The 19,181-nt window shown below is 34.9% G+C and overlaps 1 protein-coding gene across 1 annotated transcript; it reads right to left on the reverse strand.

Annotated features, from left to right (window-relative positions):
- Positions 1 to 9,627: 9,627 nt before the first annotated feature.
- LOC133337952 (zinc finger protein 567-like) lies at positions 9,628 to 11,058 on the reverse strand. Its single transcript, XM_061546151.1, has 2 exons — positions 10,933 to 11,058; positions 9,628 to 10,875 (listed from the first exon to the last, which is right to left on the reverse strand). The coding sequence occupies exons 1-2, from the start codon at positions 11,056 to 11,058 to the stop codon at positions 9,628 to 9,630; spliced, it is 1,374 nt and encodes a 457-aa protein (XP_061402135.1).
- Between the last annotated feature and the right edge of the window lie 8,123 nt (positions 11,059 to 19,181).

The following is a 19,181-nucleotide window of genomic DNA, read 5'->3' on the forward strand; positions in this document are numbered from 1 at the left end:
GCTAAATATTAAATTTGTTGGATGTTTTATATAGGACCTGGGCCTAAATGCGGGTCGATATAGTTCATTCTCAAACCTCACGTTCTAGTTTTTATGTCGATATCCTCCGATAGAAAAATTATTACAGCATATGGCCAAATCGACTAAATCGTTTTAGAATTCTATACTATGCAGGGAATGAACGGAAAATGTCATCTATAGAATATCCCCCATTCTATAGTGATATGGGGATAACCCCAACACACTGAACAAATTAGCTAACTATTTTAATATAAAAAAGGGAGTTATATGGGGACTACCCCTAAAATGGGGTGAATATTAATAATTTTTAGTGGGGAGATTTGTTACCATATACGACTACAAAATACCAAATTACAGCAAATTCGGTTGAAAAACGCGCTCAAGAACCCCAAAATACCGAAAATTGGGGGGTACCCTTATATGGGGGCTATCAGAAAAAGCGAACCGATGTTTATAATTTTTAGTTTAGATGTTTGGCACCTAATAAGAACACAATCTACCAAATTTCAGCGAATTAGGTTGAACATCGCGCTCAAGAACCCCAAAATATCGAAAATTGGGGGGTACCCTTATATGGGGGATATCCGAAAAAATTAACCTATATTTATAATTTTTGTGGGGTGATTTGCTACCCAATAGGAACTCAAAATACCAAATTTCAGCGAATTCGGTTGAAAAACGAGATCAAGAACCTCAAAATACCGAAAATTGGGGGGTACCTTTATATGGGAACTATGCCCAAACGTGGACCGATATATCCCATCTTCGAACTTGACCTGCCTGCAGACAAAAGACGACTCTATGCAAAATTTTGGCGATCTATCTCAATTCGTTTAGACGCTAGAGTGATTACAACAGACGGACATGCTTAAATCGTCATAGAATTTTACTCTGATCAAGAATATGTATACTTTATAGGGTCGGAAATGACTATTTCGATGCGTTACAAACGGAAAAACAACACTAATATACCCTCCATACTATGGTGGAGGGTATAAAAAGGGGGTTATATGGGACTACCCCAAAAAGGGGGGGAATATTAATAATTTTTGGTAGAGAGATTTGTTACCATATACGACTACAAAATACCAAATTACAGCAAATTCGGTTGAAAAACGCGCTCAAGATCCCCAAAATACCGAAAATTGGGGGTACCCTTATATGGGGGCTATCCGAAAAAAATTGACCTATATTCATAATTTTTTGTGGAGAGATTTGGAACCTATTAAGAACCCAATGTACCAAATTTCAGCGTATTCGGTTGAAAACCGCGCTCAAGAACCCCAAAATACAGAAAATTGGGGGGTTCCCTTATATGGGGGATAACCGAAAAAATTAACCTATATTCATAATTTTTTGTGGTGAGATTTGGTACCTATTAAGAACCCAAAGTACTAAATTACAGCTAATTCGGCGGAAAAATTTAGTATCTAATAAGAACCCAATGTACAAATTTCAGCGAGTTCGGCTGAAAAACGCGCTCAAGAACCCCAAAATACCGAAATTTGGCGGGTACCCTTATATGGGAGCTATGCCTAACCGTGGACCGATATATCCCATCTTCGAACTTGACCTGCCTGCAGACAAAAGACAACCCTATGCAAAATTTCAGCATCCTATCTCAACTCCTTCAGAAGATAGCGTGATTACAACAGACGGAGGACGGAGGCCAAATTTCGTGCGAATCGAAAGATATATAGGGACTTTGTACCATTTACCTTAAATCGGACGAAATTATATATGGAAGCTATATCTAAATCTGAACCGATTTTTCTTAATTCCAATAGGGTTCGTCCTTGGGGCAAATAAGTGACCTATGCCAAATTTCATCCAAATCGGATGATAAATGCGACCTGTACTTTGTTTACAATTTAACATCAAAAGACGGACGGACGGACATGCATAAATCGGCTCAGAAAGTGATTCTATGCATATTCTCAAAAGGTTTCCTTTTGCCTGTTACAAACATATGCACAAAGACATAATACCCTTACCACAGTGTGGTTAAGGGTATAAAAACGGTCGTTTTCTTGGGAACAAGGTCCAAACATGGTCCCATATTAAAAACATTTCTATGAGGAGGTATTCTATCCTCTGAAAACTCGATATGCGAAATTACAGCTGTTTCGGTTGCATATTGAAACTAGGACCTTCAAAATACCGTAAATGGGGCGGTATCGTTAAAAGGGGGGCTATTCCCAAAAATATATCGGTTCATACCCATATATTTTTGCATTCATTGCTACCCAGGATTGCAATAAATTGAAATTTATCACAACCAATCCACAACCCACCTTTTAACTTACTGGTCCACATTACCCGCCAAGTTGTTTTTATTCGCAGTCTTGAGTTTTTTTTTAATATAATGCAATAAGATTTTTATATTCAAATATATATATATATATATATATAATGTTTGACCTGGAATATATTTAGACGACAAATCTACTATGTCGTGAAAATAATTTGTCTTTAGTTTTTACCTTTGATACGCCCACAATATCAAAAAAAGAAAATGGTGGTCCACATTACCCGAAGTTACACTATTTATGCCCAAAAGTGCACATATAAAATTTACGGCATGGTCGGATTTTAGGCTTTTTGGTTTCCGGTAAATCGATTTTTTCATTGTAGGTATATTTTTTAGGTTTGTTGACCATAGGTTCGATGCTGACGACACACAATGTTACGACCGCAGCCAAAAATGGCCAAAACCAACTTCCTCGGAGGAATTGATAGAAAACACTCTAAGTAGAATAAATATGAAATTTGGAATTTGGATATGCCAATGAGTTTTGTCTTTACAAAGGTTCAAATCTGATAGTTGTTGGCAAACTGTTTTTTTCACATTTTTTTCGAAAAATGGGAAGGGTTCTGAAACGTTAACCAGCAACCAAATTGCAGCACTTATTACTGTCTTCGTCCAAATTTTAAGTAAACTGTAAATTTCAGTAGTGTTGGCGGTTTATTTGGGATACCATTTGTATTTTGTTTTTGCAAAATAGTCAGGCTGAATCCCAGTTTGTTGTTTTTATAAAAAAAACAACTATTTATTAGTGGGTAATGTATGGCATTGTTTGCCGAGGGGTAAGGCAGGGAAGACTATAGTTTCGGATCACGCCACTGATCCTCATCAGTTCCCTTAGTTTTTTGTTGGGATATTCTCCCCAGAAACTATTGCTTCTATACAAAAAACCTTTCATACCCAAATGTCTCTTGTAACAAAGCGAAGTACTTAGCTGACCAACGACATAAACTGCATGAGAATTTCGTTGGAGCCTCACTTCGAGGTTAACAAGGCATTTACAAACAATACCACACCTTTCCCACTGTTGTGTGTTGTCACATCGCGACAAATGCACACAACGACTTTGTTGGTGTTGCTAGTGTACAGCAACAAACCAAACAGTTTAACCGTGCCTGCGTCTACAACTTCAGTAGTGTTGGCGGTTTATTTGGGATACCATTTGTATTTTGTTTTTGCAAAAAAGTCAGGCAAAAAACTAAGGGAACTGATGAGGATCAGTGGCGTGATCCGAAACTATAGTCTTCCCTGCCTTACCCCTCGGCAAACAATGCCATACATTCCCCACTAATAAATAGTTGTTTTTTTATAAAAACAACAAACTGGGCTTCAGCCTGACTATTTTGCAAAAAACAAAATACGAATGGTATCCCAAATAAACCGCCAACACTACTGAAGTTGTAGACGCAGGCACGGTTAAACTGTTTGGTTTGTTGCTGTACACTAGCAACACCAACAAAGTCGTTGTGTGCATTTGTCGCGATGTGACAACACACAACAGTGGGAAAGGTGTGGTATTGTTTGTAAATGCCTTGTTAACCTCGAAGTGAGGCTCCAGCGAAATTCTCATGCAGTTTATGTCGTTGGTCAGCTAAGTACTTCGCTTTGTTACAAGAGACATTTGGGTATGAAAGGTTTTTTGTATAGAAGCAATAGCTTCTGGGGAGAATATCCCAACAAAAAACTAAGGGAACTGATGAGGATCAGTAGCGTGATCCGAAACTATAGTCTTCCCTGCCTTACCCCTCGGCAAACAATGCCATACATTCCCCACTAATAAATAGTTGTTTTTTTTTTTTTATAAAAACAACAAACTGGGATTCAGCCTGACTATTTTGCAAAAACAAAATAAACTGTAAATTTTCAGCGAATTTTTCAAGACCCTTTGTATGGTCCGATCTATCCAGTTTTTTGTCAGTTGCTTTACAGACATAAGTAGATAAAATTGCCAATTTTCATTGCAAATCTCTAGACCCACTATATGGGAGGTATACCAAATCTTTTGTCTTGCTATTAGGCCAATAATATGAACTTGTACCAAATTTAATCCACCTACGATGACTCCTTCCATTTTTGGCCGCTGTTAATATGAACTCGCGACATCGTGCGATATATATTAGTCCGATTTAGAGAAATTGTGCATCCAATACCGATAGGGAGTATTTATGCCCAAAAAGTGCGCATATAGAATTTACGGCTTGGGCGGATCTTAAGCATTTGTTTATTTCCCGCAAATCAATATTTTTTTTTATATTTAAGGTATGTTTATAATAGGCCCAAGAGTTGTCAAACCCATTGTCACATCTCAAATATCTGAGTCGATGTAGACATGATTGTCCGTCCGTCCGTCTGTCCATTATACTCTGTTGCTATGAACCATAGGTTCGGTGCTGGTGACACCTGTAGGTTTGGTTAATGATATTTGGGGGATCGCTCTACATATCACAATAATGACCCTAACAACACAAAATTTTACACAAGGAAGGAGATCTGCCCAGGAAAAAAGCATGAATGTTTTATTAGTACCGGTCATTATTATTAACGAGAAGTGTTGGGTGAAAATATTACATTTTCGATAATCCATACTAATAAAAGAGTAAAGACGAAACGGCTGAAGCTGGAAACATGGAATATTGAGTGAGGGTGACTTTTGGTCCAAATGTGACAGATAACGCTGGGTTTTTGGAAATTCGTACTAAAACGGTACGATCAGCACTAAATGTGGTACCATTTGTATTTGACGAACCTGTACAGCTAGAGCTCTTAAATGAAATGAAATGAGGGTCACTGATGGAGTGTAGAATATATGTAGAAAAGGGGTTTTTGGATATTCGAACTATAAGCATCCGAAAAGTACTAAAATGTACTAAATTTGGTACAATATCGTAGCATGAGAATGGATAGAGCCAAAAACTTGCAATTTGGAATGCGAATTAAAGTTGAGCGGTAGAGTCGATATAAGAAGGTGGTTTTAAATCGTGTACGAAAAGTATTAAAAAGTACTAAATTTGGTACAATTTGAATTTGGAAAAATCTGTTGGAGCTGGAATCCTGAAATTTACATTACCGTCGATATGTAGGACTGGGATATGTAGGTAGTTTTGGAAATTTTTAACATAACTAGTACTATATTTGGAACAATTTTGATTTGCGTACACTGTTAGTTTCGGAAATACCTACTATAAGAGAACAAAGGAAGTAAATTGTACTAACATTTTAATTATGATCAATATTGGTGTGTAAGGTGATTAGCTCTTCTGACTATGCAGTTTTCTGTGAAAACAAAATAATTTATTTAGCCATGTTTAAATAATTCTCACGTTCTCATTAAATTTTGTCTAAATTGGCCTTAAAAAATTATCTGCTTCCCAAATGAAATATGAATAATGAGAGCAGACCAAATAAATGAAATAATTAATGTGATATTAGGACTATATATTAATGTGAACTGATTTTTTCGAATGTACTATACATTCACTCTAAAATATTTGTTGAAAATTCGAGTTAAAATCACTGTGATTTCCATATTCTTTACTTAACTATGGTGCATTATGAATGCATGGTCGATTTATGAATATCCATCCGTATGTCTGTCCATGGTAAACATACAGGTTAAATTTTTTATCCGAATTGGATGAAATTCAGCATAACTCATTTATTTGGCCCAAGGACGAACCCTATTGAAATTGCGAAAAATCGGTTCAGATTTAGATATAGCTTCCATATATATTTTCGTCCGATTTAAGATAAAGTCCCTAAATATTTTTCGATTTGCACGAAATTTCGCACAGCATACTGAATTAAGCCCAGAATGATGTGTGCTAAGTTTCGTGGAAATCGGTTCAGATTTAGATATAGCTCCCATATATATTTTCGTCCGATTTAAGGTAAATGGTGTACCAAATTCCTTATATAACCTTCGATTTGCACGAGATTTGGCACAGCGTACTGAATAGAGTCAAGAATGATGAGTGGTAAGTTTTGGAAAAATCGGTTCAGGTTTAGATATAGCTCCCATATATAGTTTCGTCCGATTTTAAGTAAATGGTGCACCAAAGTTCCGAAATATATTTCGATTTGCGCGAATGAATTGTTATACCTTACACAAATATGTTATAAGGATACTATAGCTAACTTCTCCGCTTGATAACGAAGGAGGTCACTTCTGAGTAGTACACCACAATTCTTTACCTGAAGTCTTCGTGGAAATATGAAAAAGGAACGTAACCATAACGAATAATTGTGCGTCATAATAAATGAAGAAAAATCGACATGTTTTGTTATTTTTAAGTTTATTACAACATTCTAATTTCCATAGACACATAAATAGATATTATTTTAGTATATGCTACCACAATAAGAAGACCTTATTTACTTTCCTCTGGTACCTTACGACCGCCACTGTTTTTCTTCCGTCTTTTGGCAAATTCCTCTGGATGCGTTGTTTTTTCGTGATAATACAATCCCGTGCGATATTTAAAGGTCTTTGGACAAACTTTGCACTGTATTATCGTACTGGATGGCTGTACCGATGGTTTGTCAGGATGGAACAATGCAAAATGTCGTATCAAACCGCTTTTAAGTTTGAACGAGTTTGGGGAGAATATCCCAACAAAAAACTAAGGGAACTGATGAGGATCAGTAGCGTGATCCGAAACTATAGTCTTCCCTGCCTTACCCCTCGGCAAACAATGCCATACATTCCCCACTAATAAATAGTTGTTTTTTTTTTTTATAAAAACAACAAACTGGGATTCAGCCTGACTATTTTGCAAAAACAAAATAAACTGTAAATTTTCAGCGAATTTTTCAAGACCCTTTGTATGGTCCGATCTATCCAGTTTTTTGTCAGTTGCTTTACAGACATAAGTAGATAAAATTGCCAATTTTCATTGCAAATCTCTAGACCCACTATATGGGAGGTATACCAAATCTTTTGTCTTGCTATTAGGCCAATAATATGAACTTGTACCAAATTTAATCCACCTACGATGACTCCTTCCATTTTTGGCCGCTGTTAATATGAACTCGCGACATCGTGCGATATATATTAGTCCGATTTAGAGAAATTGTGCATCCAATACCGATAGGGAGTATTTATGCCCAAAAAGTGCGCATATAGAATTTACGGCTTGGGCGGATCTTAAGCATTTGTTTATTTCCCGCAAATCAATATTTTTTTTTATATTTAAGGTATGTTTATAATAGGCCCAAGAGTTGTCAAACCCATTGTCACATCTCAAATATCTGAGTCGATGTAGACATGATTGTCCGTCCGTCCGTCTGTCCATTATACTCTGTTGCTATGAACCATAGGTTCGGTGCTGGTGACACCTGTAGGTTTGGTTAATGATATTTGGGGGATCGCTCTACATATCACAATAATGACCCTAACAACACAAAATTTTACACAAGGAAGGAGATCTGCCCAGGAAAAAAGCATGAATGTTTTATTAGTACCGGTCATTATTATTAACGAGAAGTGTTGGGTGAAAATATTACATTTTCGATAATCCATACTAATAAAAGAGTAAAGACGAAACGGCTGAAGCTGGAAACATGGAATATTGAGTGAGGGTGACTTTTGGTCCAAATGTGACAGATAACGCTGGGTTTTTGGAAATTCGTACTAAAACGGTACGATCAGCACTAAATGTGGTACCATTTGTATTTGACGAACCTGTACAGCTAGAGCTCTTAAATGAAATGAAATGAGGGTCACTGATGGAGTGTAGAATATATGTAGAAAAGGGGTTTTTGGATATTCGAACTATAAGCATCCGAAAAGTACTAAAATGTACTAAATTTGGTACAATATCGTAGCATGAGAATGGATAGAGCCAAAAACTTGCAATTTGGAATGCGAATTAAAGTTGAGCGGTAGAGTCGATATAAGAAGGTGGTTTTAAATCGTGTACGAAAAGTATTAAAAAGTACTAAATTTGGTACAATTTGAATTTGGAAAAATCTGTTGGAGCTGGAATCCTGAAATTTACATTACCGTCGATATGTAGGACTGGGATATGTAGGTAGTTTTGGAAATTTTTAACATAACTAGTACTATATTTGGAACAATTTTGATTTGCGTACACTGTTAGTTTCGGAAATACCTACTATAAGAGAACAAAGGAAGTAAATTGTACTAACATTTTAATTATGATCAATATTGGTGTGTAAGGTGATTAGCTCTTCTGACTATGCAGTTTTCTGTGAAAACAAAATAATTTATTTAGCCATGTTTAAATAATTCTCACGTTCTCATTAAATTTTGTCTAAATTGGCCTTAAAAAATTATCTGCTTCCCAAATGAAATATGAATAATGAGAGCAGACCAAATAAATGAAATAATTAATGTGATATTAGGACTATATATTAATGTGAACTGATTTTTTCGAATGTACTATACATTCACTCTAAAATATTTGTTGAAAATTCGAGTTAAAATCACTGTGATTTCCATATTCTTTACTTAACTATGGTGCATTATGAATGCATGGTCGATTTATGAATATCCATCCGTATGTCTGTCCATGGTAAACATACAGGTTAAATTTTTTATCCGAATTGGATGAAATTCAGCATAACTCATTTATTTGGCCCAAGGACGAACCCTATTGAAATTGCGAAAAATCGGTTCAGATTTAGATATAGCTACCATATATATTTTCGTCCGATTTAAGATAAAGTCCCTAAATATTTTTCGATTTGCACGAAATTTCGCACAGCATACTGAATTAAGCCTAGAATGATGTGTGCTAAGTTTCGTGGAAATCGGTTCAGATTTAGATATAGCTCCCATATATATTTTCGTCCGATTTAAGGTAAATGGTGTACCAAATTCCTTATATAACCTTCGATTTGCACGAGATTTGGCACAGCGTACTGAATAGAGTCAAGAATGATGAGTGGTAAGTTTTGGAAAAATCGGTTCAGGTTTAGATATAGCTCCCATATATAGTTTCGTCCGATTTTAAGTAAATGGTGCACCAAAGTTCCGAAATATATTTCGATTTGCGCGAATGAATTGTTATACCTTACACAAATATGTTATAAGGATACTATAGCTAACTTCTCCGCTTGATAACGAAGGAGGTCACTTCTGAGTAGTACACCACAATTCTTTACCTGAAGTCTTCGTGGAAATATGAAAAAGGAACGTAACCATAACGAATAATTGTGCGTCATAATAAATGAAGAAAAATCGACATGTTTTGTTATTTTTAAGTTTATTACAACATTCTAATTTCCATAGACACATAAATAGATATTATTTTAGTATATGCTACCACAATAAGAAGACCTTATTTACTTTCCTCTGGTACCTTACGACCGCCACTGTTTTTCTTCCGTCTTTTGGCAAATTCCTCTGGATGCGTTGTTTTTTCGTGATAATACAATCCCGTGCGATATTTAAAGGTCTTTGGACAAACTTTGCACTGTATTATCGTACTGGATGGCTGTACCGATGGTTTGTCAGGATGGAACAATGCAAAATGTCGTATCAAACCGCTTTTAAGTTTGAACGATTTACTGCAGTACTGACAGTGATATTGTTTTCCACTCAGGTGCATTTTCGAATGTTTGCGAAGAGCTCTTTCATCGGCACACGACATTCCACAAAGAGAACATTTGAAACGGTAGTTATTGGGCTGAACGTGGTCTGTGTTACCCCACTTCGTGGCCCCTGGATGATTTTGAGCCATATGTGTAACTAACCCAAATCTGGTTGTAAAACATTTGCCACACAGCAGACATTTGAACGCCTCGGGATTTAGATGCATAATTGCATGCTCTTCGATGCGATAGCGAACTTTGAATTTTCGCTTGCAACACATAATGAAGAACTCATCATTGGGATGTTCGTTGAGATTGTGTATTTTCAATAGTGTAAATGTGGCAAATGTCTCGGCACAATATTGACATTGTAAAGTCGGTCTCCATTTGGCTATGATGTTGTCAATTTCATTTTCATTCTGAGACAGACGGCTTTTTCTACTATATGGTACATTGATGTTATTACCCGGGTCTGAGGAATCTTGAATGTCACGTCTTTCCAGTAAGTAGTCATTGTAAGAGCTGCAAGAGTTTTCCATTTCTTCGTTTAGCTCATTCACAATAAAAACATCCCCAGACTGATGGGAAAATTCTTCGTCGATATGCCTAACGTTCTCAATTGCAAATGGAACACTGTCATCATTTTCCGATGATATATTGGGGTTAGTAGACGTTGCACCTGGAAATTCCATAGCATAGTCGTTGACAATCAATCGACCGGTGTTATTATTTTGTGGGTGATTTCGACTGACTTCTCTATCGTCACCATCATCGCTATCGATTTGTATTCTCTCAGTTTTTATATCGATGTGATGATCATCATTGGAATGCTCTAATTGACCACGAGCTAAAGCATTATCTGCCGCGGTTTGCAGATTGGTATGCAGCAGCAGTACCGACTGTTGAAAATTATTAAATGCGGAAATGTGCTGCCAACACTTCGTACATAAGGAAACAATTCGATTGGGCGTGTGTTCTTTATCAGCTTTCAGAAACTAAAAATTTAAGATTTTTGAAAATACTATTCGAATGCTTGGGATTTGTGAAATTACCAATGGATGAAAGAATTTTACGGCAATGGTGTATATTTCATTTGTTTTACCAGTAGCATCACATAATCGTATGCTGTCAGGGCAGGATATGCGGCACAAACGACAAATGTGTGTACCAACAGACATTTTTTGACAATCTGTAAGAACAGATAATTTATGGTTTATAAGAAGCGAAAAATTATGTAAATCGGCAATTGGTAGGGATGGGCAGTGGGTAAATACCCAAAGGGTAAATACCCGGTAAATTGGGTAAATACCCATTTGTGGGTATTTATACCCACTTGACATAGGCGGCCAAAATTTTGCATACATGTTTTTAATGCCAAAGCATATAGAAATCCAAAATGGGGTCCATGGGTCCAAGTTTTGATATAGTCCCCATATAACCATAAATCTCCGATTTAAGGCATTTTTTGTCTATTAGACACATTTTAAGGCCAAATTGGCTGTAATTTGACTCTTTGGTTACCAAATGTCCATGCAAAAAATTATGTATGTAGGTCCACGTTTACTGGTAGCCCCCATACAAAGGTACCCCAAGGTCGGCACAATAAAATTATTTAATGCAAATAACAGAAAAATCGATTAAATATATAATTTTTGTTTAACTACAATGCGACATGCAGACCATAGAAACATGACATGCCGACTATTGGCAAAACATCACTATTTTAATTCCATTGCGGAGTAAACAAAATTCCGAAACAGATGAACCTAAATACAATATTTGTAGTGGAAAAGATGCAATTGGAATGGTGAAACGTTTAAAATGCGAAAATCCTTAAAGTGCCGACTATTGCTGCCCTATATGGGCATTTCCGGAAAAAGGTAAACCAAAGTCGAAAAATTTGTTTCTTTAATTGTGCTTAAATACGTGAAGTAAAGACCACATTTATAATTTTTTATACCCTCCACCATAATATAGAGGGTATATTAATTTTGTCATTCCGTTTGTAACTCATCGAAATATTCATCTCCGACCCTATAAAGTATATATATTCTTGATCAGGGTAAAATTCTAAGACGATCTATCCATGTCCGTCTGTTGTAATCACGCTATCTTCTGAAGGAATTGAGATAGGGCGCTGAAATTTTGTTGGTGTTGGTATATTCCCCACATTTTCATTTCAAGTAACTATCAGTATACATACATATGGTGGAGGGTATCCAAAGTTCGGCCCGGCCGAACTTAACACCTTTCTCACTTGTTCTTAGCATAAATACAAATTTAAAGATTATCAGACATGTCACAGATTCCGATCGGAATGGTTTCAATTCCGTAATTGCATTTTGTTTTAGCTTCTTTAGATTCCGATCGATTTTATGAATTCCGAAAACTGAAACGAATCGCTTTGCCTAGTTGAAATATGGCAATATTGCTAAAATCAAAACAAAATCATATGATTAAAAACAACGTAAAAGAGAATAGGGAAAACTGTTGCGGTTTAAAGTAATCTTATTTCTTTAAATCCCAGTGAAAACACAATATTTGTTTAAAATAAAATGCCGGGAGTTTCTGTTGTTTCTGTAATTGAGGTTCAAATTAATCAATTGAAAAAGTACGCCGTAGAAATTTATGAGATGCTTCGAACCCGTTGTCCTATCCCAATGCAGTGTGAGTATTTTTGTTATTATAAATTTATAATTAAATTTATAAATTAAAATAACTTTTTTTTTAGATTTATTAGTTATTTCCGATTAAACAATGAAGTCTTCATTTTGATAATGGACAAAATAAGCCAGCATCATCCAAAATCATCAATTCCTCCAATACTACAATTGACGACAGCAATTTCTTAAAAAGTGGTTTCATTTATTGATAACTAAAATTTACAAAATTTTGAAATAAAAAGCCCAAAAATTTGAATTTTTATGTGAATTTATTGCTAAAAACAATATTTTTATTAGTCCCAATTTATATTAGGCGAGTTTAATTGCGGCAAGCCTTTGTTTGATGGAGAGAGGGGCAAGGGGAATAGAAATTGGAAAAAATTGCTCGGACCGGCAATTTTCTTTCAATTCGTTTTGTGCAGGGACCGAAAATAACAGTTATTTTTTAAAATGCGAACAAAAAAATCTTCATGTTAGAGTCATGGGACACCAATAGTGTCATATACCAATAGATTCGTACTGAGGATCCCATTAAGGATATTGAGTGATCTTGAGAAAACACTCTCAGTTCCCATGTTAAGGATTATTTTTTAACGGAAAAAATAAACGTTGATTTTTAACTGTTAAAAATGATTTTTATTTTTTCCGTCAAAAATAAAAGTCTTTTTGGGACTTTTATTTTTTCCGTCAAAAATAACAGTCTTTTTGGGACTTTTATTTTTTCCGTCAAAAATAAAAGTCTTTTTGGGATTTTTTTTCCGTCAGAAAATAAAAGTCCTTTTGGGATTTTTATTTTTTCCGTCAGGAAATAAAACTCTTTTTATGTAAAGAAGTTTATACAACTTGTAATCAGTTATAAAATTACAATTTATAAATCTCTGTCCTTATTACAATAAGTGTACACATAAGTAATCAAGATCAAAGGTAAAAAATATTTGTTATAAATTTTTAAAAAATAGTCTAGTGTACCAAATCATGAATATAAATTAAAGAATCATTCCCCTGACTATTAGGTCAAAGGTTATATAACTGGTACCAAACTCTATATGTTTATTTACGTAAAAAGACTTTTATTTTCTGACGGAAAAAATAAAAATCACAAAAAGACTTTTATTTTTGACGGAAAAAATAAAAGTCCCAAAAAGACTTTTATTTTTGACGGAAAAAATAAAAGTCCCAAAAAGACTGTTATTTTTGACGGAAAAAATAAAAGTCCCAAAAAGACTTTTATTTTTGACGGAAAAAATAAAAATCCCAAAAAGACTTTTATTTTTGACGGAAAAAATAAAAATCATTTTTAACAGTTAAAAATCAATGTTTATTTTTTCCGTTAAAAAATAATTAATTAAAGTGGATTTTTTTTATTTAGGTCACATAATAACAGTTATTTTTTACCTGATTTGATATAAGTTATAACCGTTACGGTCCCTGGTTTTGTGTATTTTGTTTGTAGTGTCAGTAATTTGAAATACCAATCCAAAACATTGTCACAAAATGTAAAAAAAATATTTTTGAAATCGACTTGCCTTGTATAGACGAATGAAGCAAGTTCAAAAGAGAACGATAAAAATTGCCGCAAGTAAACTCGCCTAATATAAATCAGGACTAACTTTAAATTAATTTCAGAGTATTTATATAAATGCAATTCCAATTTCAAAATCAAAAGTGGTTTCATTCCGAAAAAAAATTTTTGTTTTCTGAAGAAGCTAAATACGGAATTAATTCCACTTCCGAACGGAATTCATTTCTGTGAAATGCCTGTATAAATGCAGACACTGCAGAAATAAAAACAGCAAAATCAAAAATGTCGCATGAGTGACCGAGAGAAATCCTTCGCCAATAAAGAATATGTCAAATTTTAACATTTTGAAAGCCTAATAATGCTTGATATATCCTTAAAAATATTCACACAATTCGTTTTTCCATTATTAGCAATGGTGTCTAAAGTCATGTAACTTTTGCGTGAGAAAGGGGATAAGGGATAATTGTAAAAAATTAAATTGTTTTTGATTTATTTAACATTTGACTTTTCCTCTGAATGTCGTGTAAGTGGCTGCGGAAGTGCCCATATGTCATAAAAATCCTCATAGAGAAGGTTAACCCGGCAAAAAGTTCTAATGTAAATCCAGTCGATTTATAATATAAAACATAATAGACATTAAAATACTTTAACTTAATATAAATTTTATATTATGTTAAGATACTTTTAATGCACTAATGCACAAAATAGTACGATAGCGGTGATTGCCAAATACGTTTTCTCTTTGTCTCTCTTTGCGCCAGTCATTTTTGTTGATGATCACTCAGTTACGCTCTCACGCACTTACTCTTAATTTAGTTCTGTTCAACACTGTTTTAATGCCTGTTCTGTTATATGTATACGAATAATGTTTAACTTCAAACTACTACGGGTTGTTTCATTCCACATTTTCCAATAGCAAAAGTTTCATTCCATTTCGTTCACAAACAGAAAACATGACAAAACAAAGCCAAGAATAACTACAAATTTTGTACTAAATGAAACCCGCTTCGATATTTTTTTGTTTTGTGCATAAAACGATTGCCTTTGGAGTCCAAAGTTTGGACAATGAAATCTCAAAATATCTCCAACACAAAACAATATAGTAACAAACGTATGTTTTGTCAAACGTATGTACGAACGTTATAAAAGATTCTTGACGACTGTTGCTTATTAAGATACAGTAATGAGGTTGTGTCGCACAAAATAAAAAACATAACCAACATGTGTACATACTTACTGCTATAAAATAACAACAACACAACAGCAGTCGTCGGTTTTCTGTTTAGTTCACAAACTGTCCAATAGAGAAAACACAAGCAAACTCGCTCACTGTTGCCTTTCAACTGAAACGTTACCACAGCCAATGTACTCAGTTTGTACACGAGAAATGAAATACGATTTTAGATTTTGTGAGTGTGCTGCCCGAGTAAACAAGAACAAAATACGAAAGGTGTTTTAGGGTAACCTACACACGTTTTCGCATAGTTTCGTATAGTTATTTATTATTATCTAAAGCTAAAATATTGGAAATTAATAAATTAAATTGGAATAACAAACAACGAAACTAAGTTTTGGAAGTGTCAACACTGAGGTTTGTTATGATTAAATGTATTTTTTTCTCACTTAATCACGACATTGTTTTCTTTTTGTGCCAAATTGGTTAACTGAGTTTAGTACAAAATGTCAGCAATACCCTCTTGCATATCGAAATACCATATATTTATTGTACAAATATACATATGTACATGTATGCACGTACAAATGTGGCATCTTTAGCACGCATCACATTGCAAAATATCAATGAATCGACCAACTACGCATAGAAATGAAACATTCGGCTCAAATTGTTAGATAAGAGAACGATAGAAGAATAGTCGTATAACATTAAAAGAGAACTGTACGAAGTTGCAGACACAAGTAATGTCAACTCTATATTCGAAAAACCCGTAATTTAAAATTTTTTCCTATAATGATAATATTTGTGTCTGACTACTTATCCAGTTACATTTACTCGTTACTTTAAAATTAATTAAAATATTGAATTGTGTTGGATTAATCTTACTAGAATAAATTTACCCAGTAACATTCAGTAAGTTCTCAGCGTAGAACTGTCAAAATAGCTCTCTTTTGCGGGACTTTGGTTAAATAGACTATATTTACATTTGATAATAATTGTTACAAATATCGAGAAACAGACACAGCTAATTTTTCGTTAATTGTACCAAGAATTGATATTGATCGGAAAGACACATAGATGGCGCTAATGAAATTTAATCCATATAATTTTACCGTCGTCCACAAGGTGGACATTACATTTTCAACGACATGACATTCCATTTGCAACGCCTCATAATAATCGTAGGATACCCCCTAAAGTATTGACCAAAATAAAAATCTCTGTCGATTTATTCATGTCCGTCTGACTGTCGCATTCACAATAGAGCTTTGAAATGTTGCATACACCTTGCAACAACTCATAGGATGTTAGGTATGGCAAATGGGATATATGAGTCTACGTTTGGGTATATCTCACATATTAATGATACCGCCCCATTTTCAGAACATTGAAGGTGTTAGCAGTATTTTCCAACCAATGTAACTCAAATTTGGCGGGGTTTTGGAGGCTGGTCCCCAGATGTCGGTCCCCATTTTCGGTATTTTAAATGTTTTAGTCGAATTTTCCAACCCAAGCGACTGCAATCTTGAATTCCAGGTTTTGATCAATATCTTTCAGAAAATGTTCTATATGAGCCCGTGCTGACCAACCCATATGTGTTAAAGGTCCCCGTCAAGCCACTTTATCAGTTTTGTCGAAGAAATGTGTGACCATTTGTTCCGAAGTGTTTCTACCACGAACAACTTTCCCTTGAGTGCATTCTTGATCAGAATAAAATTCTATGCCGATTTATGAGTGTCCGTCTGTCTGTTGAAATCACGATAGATTTCGCAGTATTTATGATATTTTGGAAAACGAATTGCTATATTTGGTTCTCATGGAGTATTAATCTTCTACCGAATATGATAAATTTTCTACCGAATCAAATTTTCCTACGAACAAGTTTCAATGTGAGGATACGATTGGTCATATTTCCGACATAACGGTATTATCTCATTTTTGGTATTTTGAAGACTTCCAACCGATGGGGTTGGTAAAAGGGTTCTGGAAGGCCGACTTAAATACCAATCTGTGCTGTGTATTAAAGGTCCGAACTTTCACTCCACATTAATATTTTGTTCTTTTTCGGTATTAATACATTTTTAACCGGATTTTCTCATAGCTATAATTTAACATATCGAATTCATGGTTTCAATAAAAATAAATTTAAATTCCCTTTCTAGAGTGTCTGTAACATGGAGCATGAACAAACTCCTATCACAAAACACCATAACGGAATCCCCATATAAATATTCCAATAGAATTTAGAATGGTGGTGGAGGGTATAAATAGTTTAGCACAACTGCCATAAAACCATATATTCACCTTTTAAACGAATTGGCTGTGAATAATTACTTCGGACAATTTTCCAACCTAAGTGACTATATTTACCAGACAACTACTTCGCAAAACATTTGCAATAAGTTCATGTTTCAAAATAAATTTTCGGGAAAGTCCTAGTTCAATTTTCCAAATAGAGTGTTTGTAGTTTGGTGTTTCGTTTTCTCTAGGCAGCAATTTAACATGTCAGGACCCCAAGATAAAAGACCCTATTGATTATTTGTATTTTGAATGTCCTCCTCATGATGGAAAGTGTAAAAGTTCCTCCCGGCTATTTACGGTTTTCCGTCACGTGTTTATGCAATATAGAAAAAATGACCAAAGATATCTGAATATCGCGGTTCGTCGGTGGAGCTTATAACGACTCTTTTCATGAAACTCCTAATGACAAAACCAAACGGACCGGAAAATTTCTGATGTGTTATTGAGCTTCAAAGCTGACTTTTTCCCATGTAGGGTGGTGGAAAATCTATAAAGTAACTAATAAAACACACACAGGTTTAATTTTTGTTAACGGAATTTATTTTATAATTAAACAATTTAAATGATATAATAAAATAGAATCCATTTCTCAATTGAAAGGATCCGATTGAAGAATACGACGATTTTTCTTTTTCTTCTTTCGTTTAGCGAATTCTTCCGGATGAACCCTCCGCTGGTGATGATACAATCCCGAGCGATAGTCAAATGTTCTCTTGCATGGCACACACGTATTCAACATCATAGTACTTGAATTCGGTTGATCTGGATGTTCGCTAGCCATGTGCTGGACCAAAGCATACTTATCATCAAAACATCGAATACAGTATTGACAGTGATGTGCAGTTATTTCAGTATGGATTTTGTTATGCTCCTGTAGTGTTGCTTCATCGCCAAAACTTAGTCCACATTCGGAACACTTTACTGTGCTGTTGTCATCCTCTCCGGTAGCTAATTTGGCAGTGGGATGCATTACCTCCATGTGATTTTTGAGATTTATTTTGGACATAAAGCAATTACCACACAATATGCATTTAAATGTCGCGGGGTTCATGTGAATCGCTGCATGCTCCTCGACACGAAAGCGATATTTTAATTTGCGACCACAGCACGAGACGAAAAACTCCTGATTGGGATGTTCAGCCTGGAAATGTGACTTCAGCAAGGTAAAGGCGGCTATTTACGGTTTTCCGCCACGTGTTTATGCAATATAGAAAAAATGACCAAAGATATCTGAATATCGCGGTACGTCGGTGGAGCTTATAACGACTCTTTTCATGAAACTCCTAATACAAAACCAAACGGACCGGAAAATTTCTGATGTGTTATTGTGCTTCAAAGCTGACTTTTTCCCATGTAGATTGGTGGAAAATCTATAAAGTAACTAATAAAACACACACAGGTTTAATTTTTGTTAACGGAATTTATTTTATAATTAAACAATTTAAATGATATAAGAAAATAGAATCCATTTCTCAATTCAAAGGATCCGATTGAAGAATACGACGATTTTTCTTTTTCTTCTTTCGTTTAGCGAATTCTTCCGGATGAACCCTCCGCTGGTGATGATACAATCCCGAGCGATAGTCAAATGTTCTCTTGCATGGCACACACGTATTCAACATCATAGTACTTTAATTC

This window comes from Musca vetustissima, unplaced genomic scaffold (genome assembly GCF_032173495.1).
Source record: "Musca vetustissima isolate MV318-11 ecotype Yass unplaced genomic scaffold, APGP_CSIRO_Mvet_v1 utg28242, whole genome shotgun sequence".
NCBI classification, from domain to species: domain Eukaryota; kingdom Metazoa; phylum Arthropoda; class Insecta; order Diptera; family Muscidae; genus Musca; species Musca vetustissima.

Bases quoted from the DNA above. Each gene is read 5' to 3' on its own strand.
- LOC133337952 (XM_061546151.1), bottom strand. From the start codon at position 11,058: ATGTCTGTTGGTACACACATTTGTCGTTTGTGCCGCATATCCTGCCCT. The intron at 10,876-10,932 runs GTAATTTCACAA...TTAAATTTTTAG, and splicing joins TAAAATTCTTTCATCCATTG to TTTCTGAAAGCTGATAAAGA.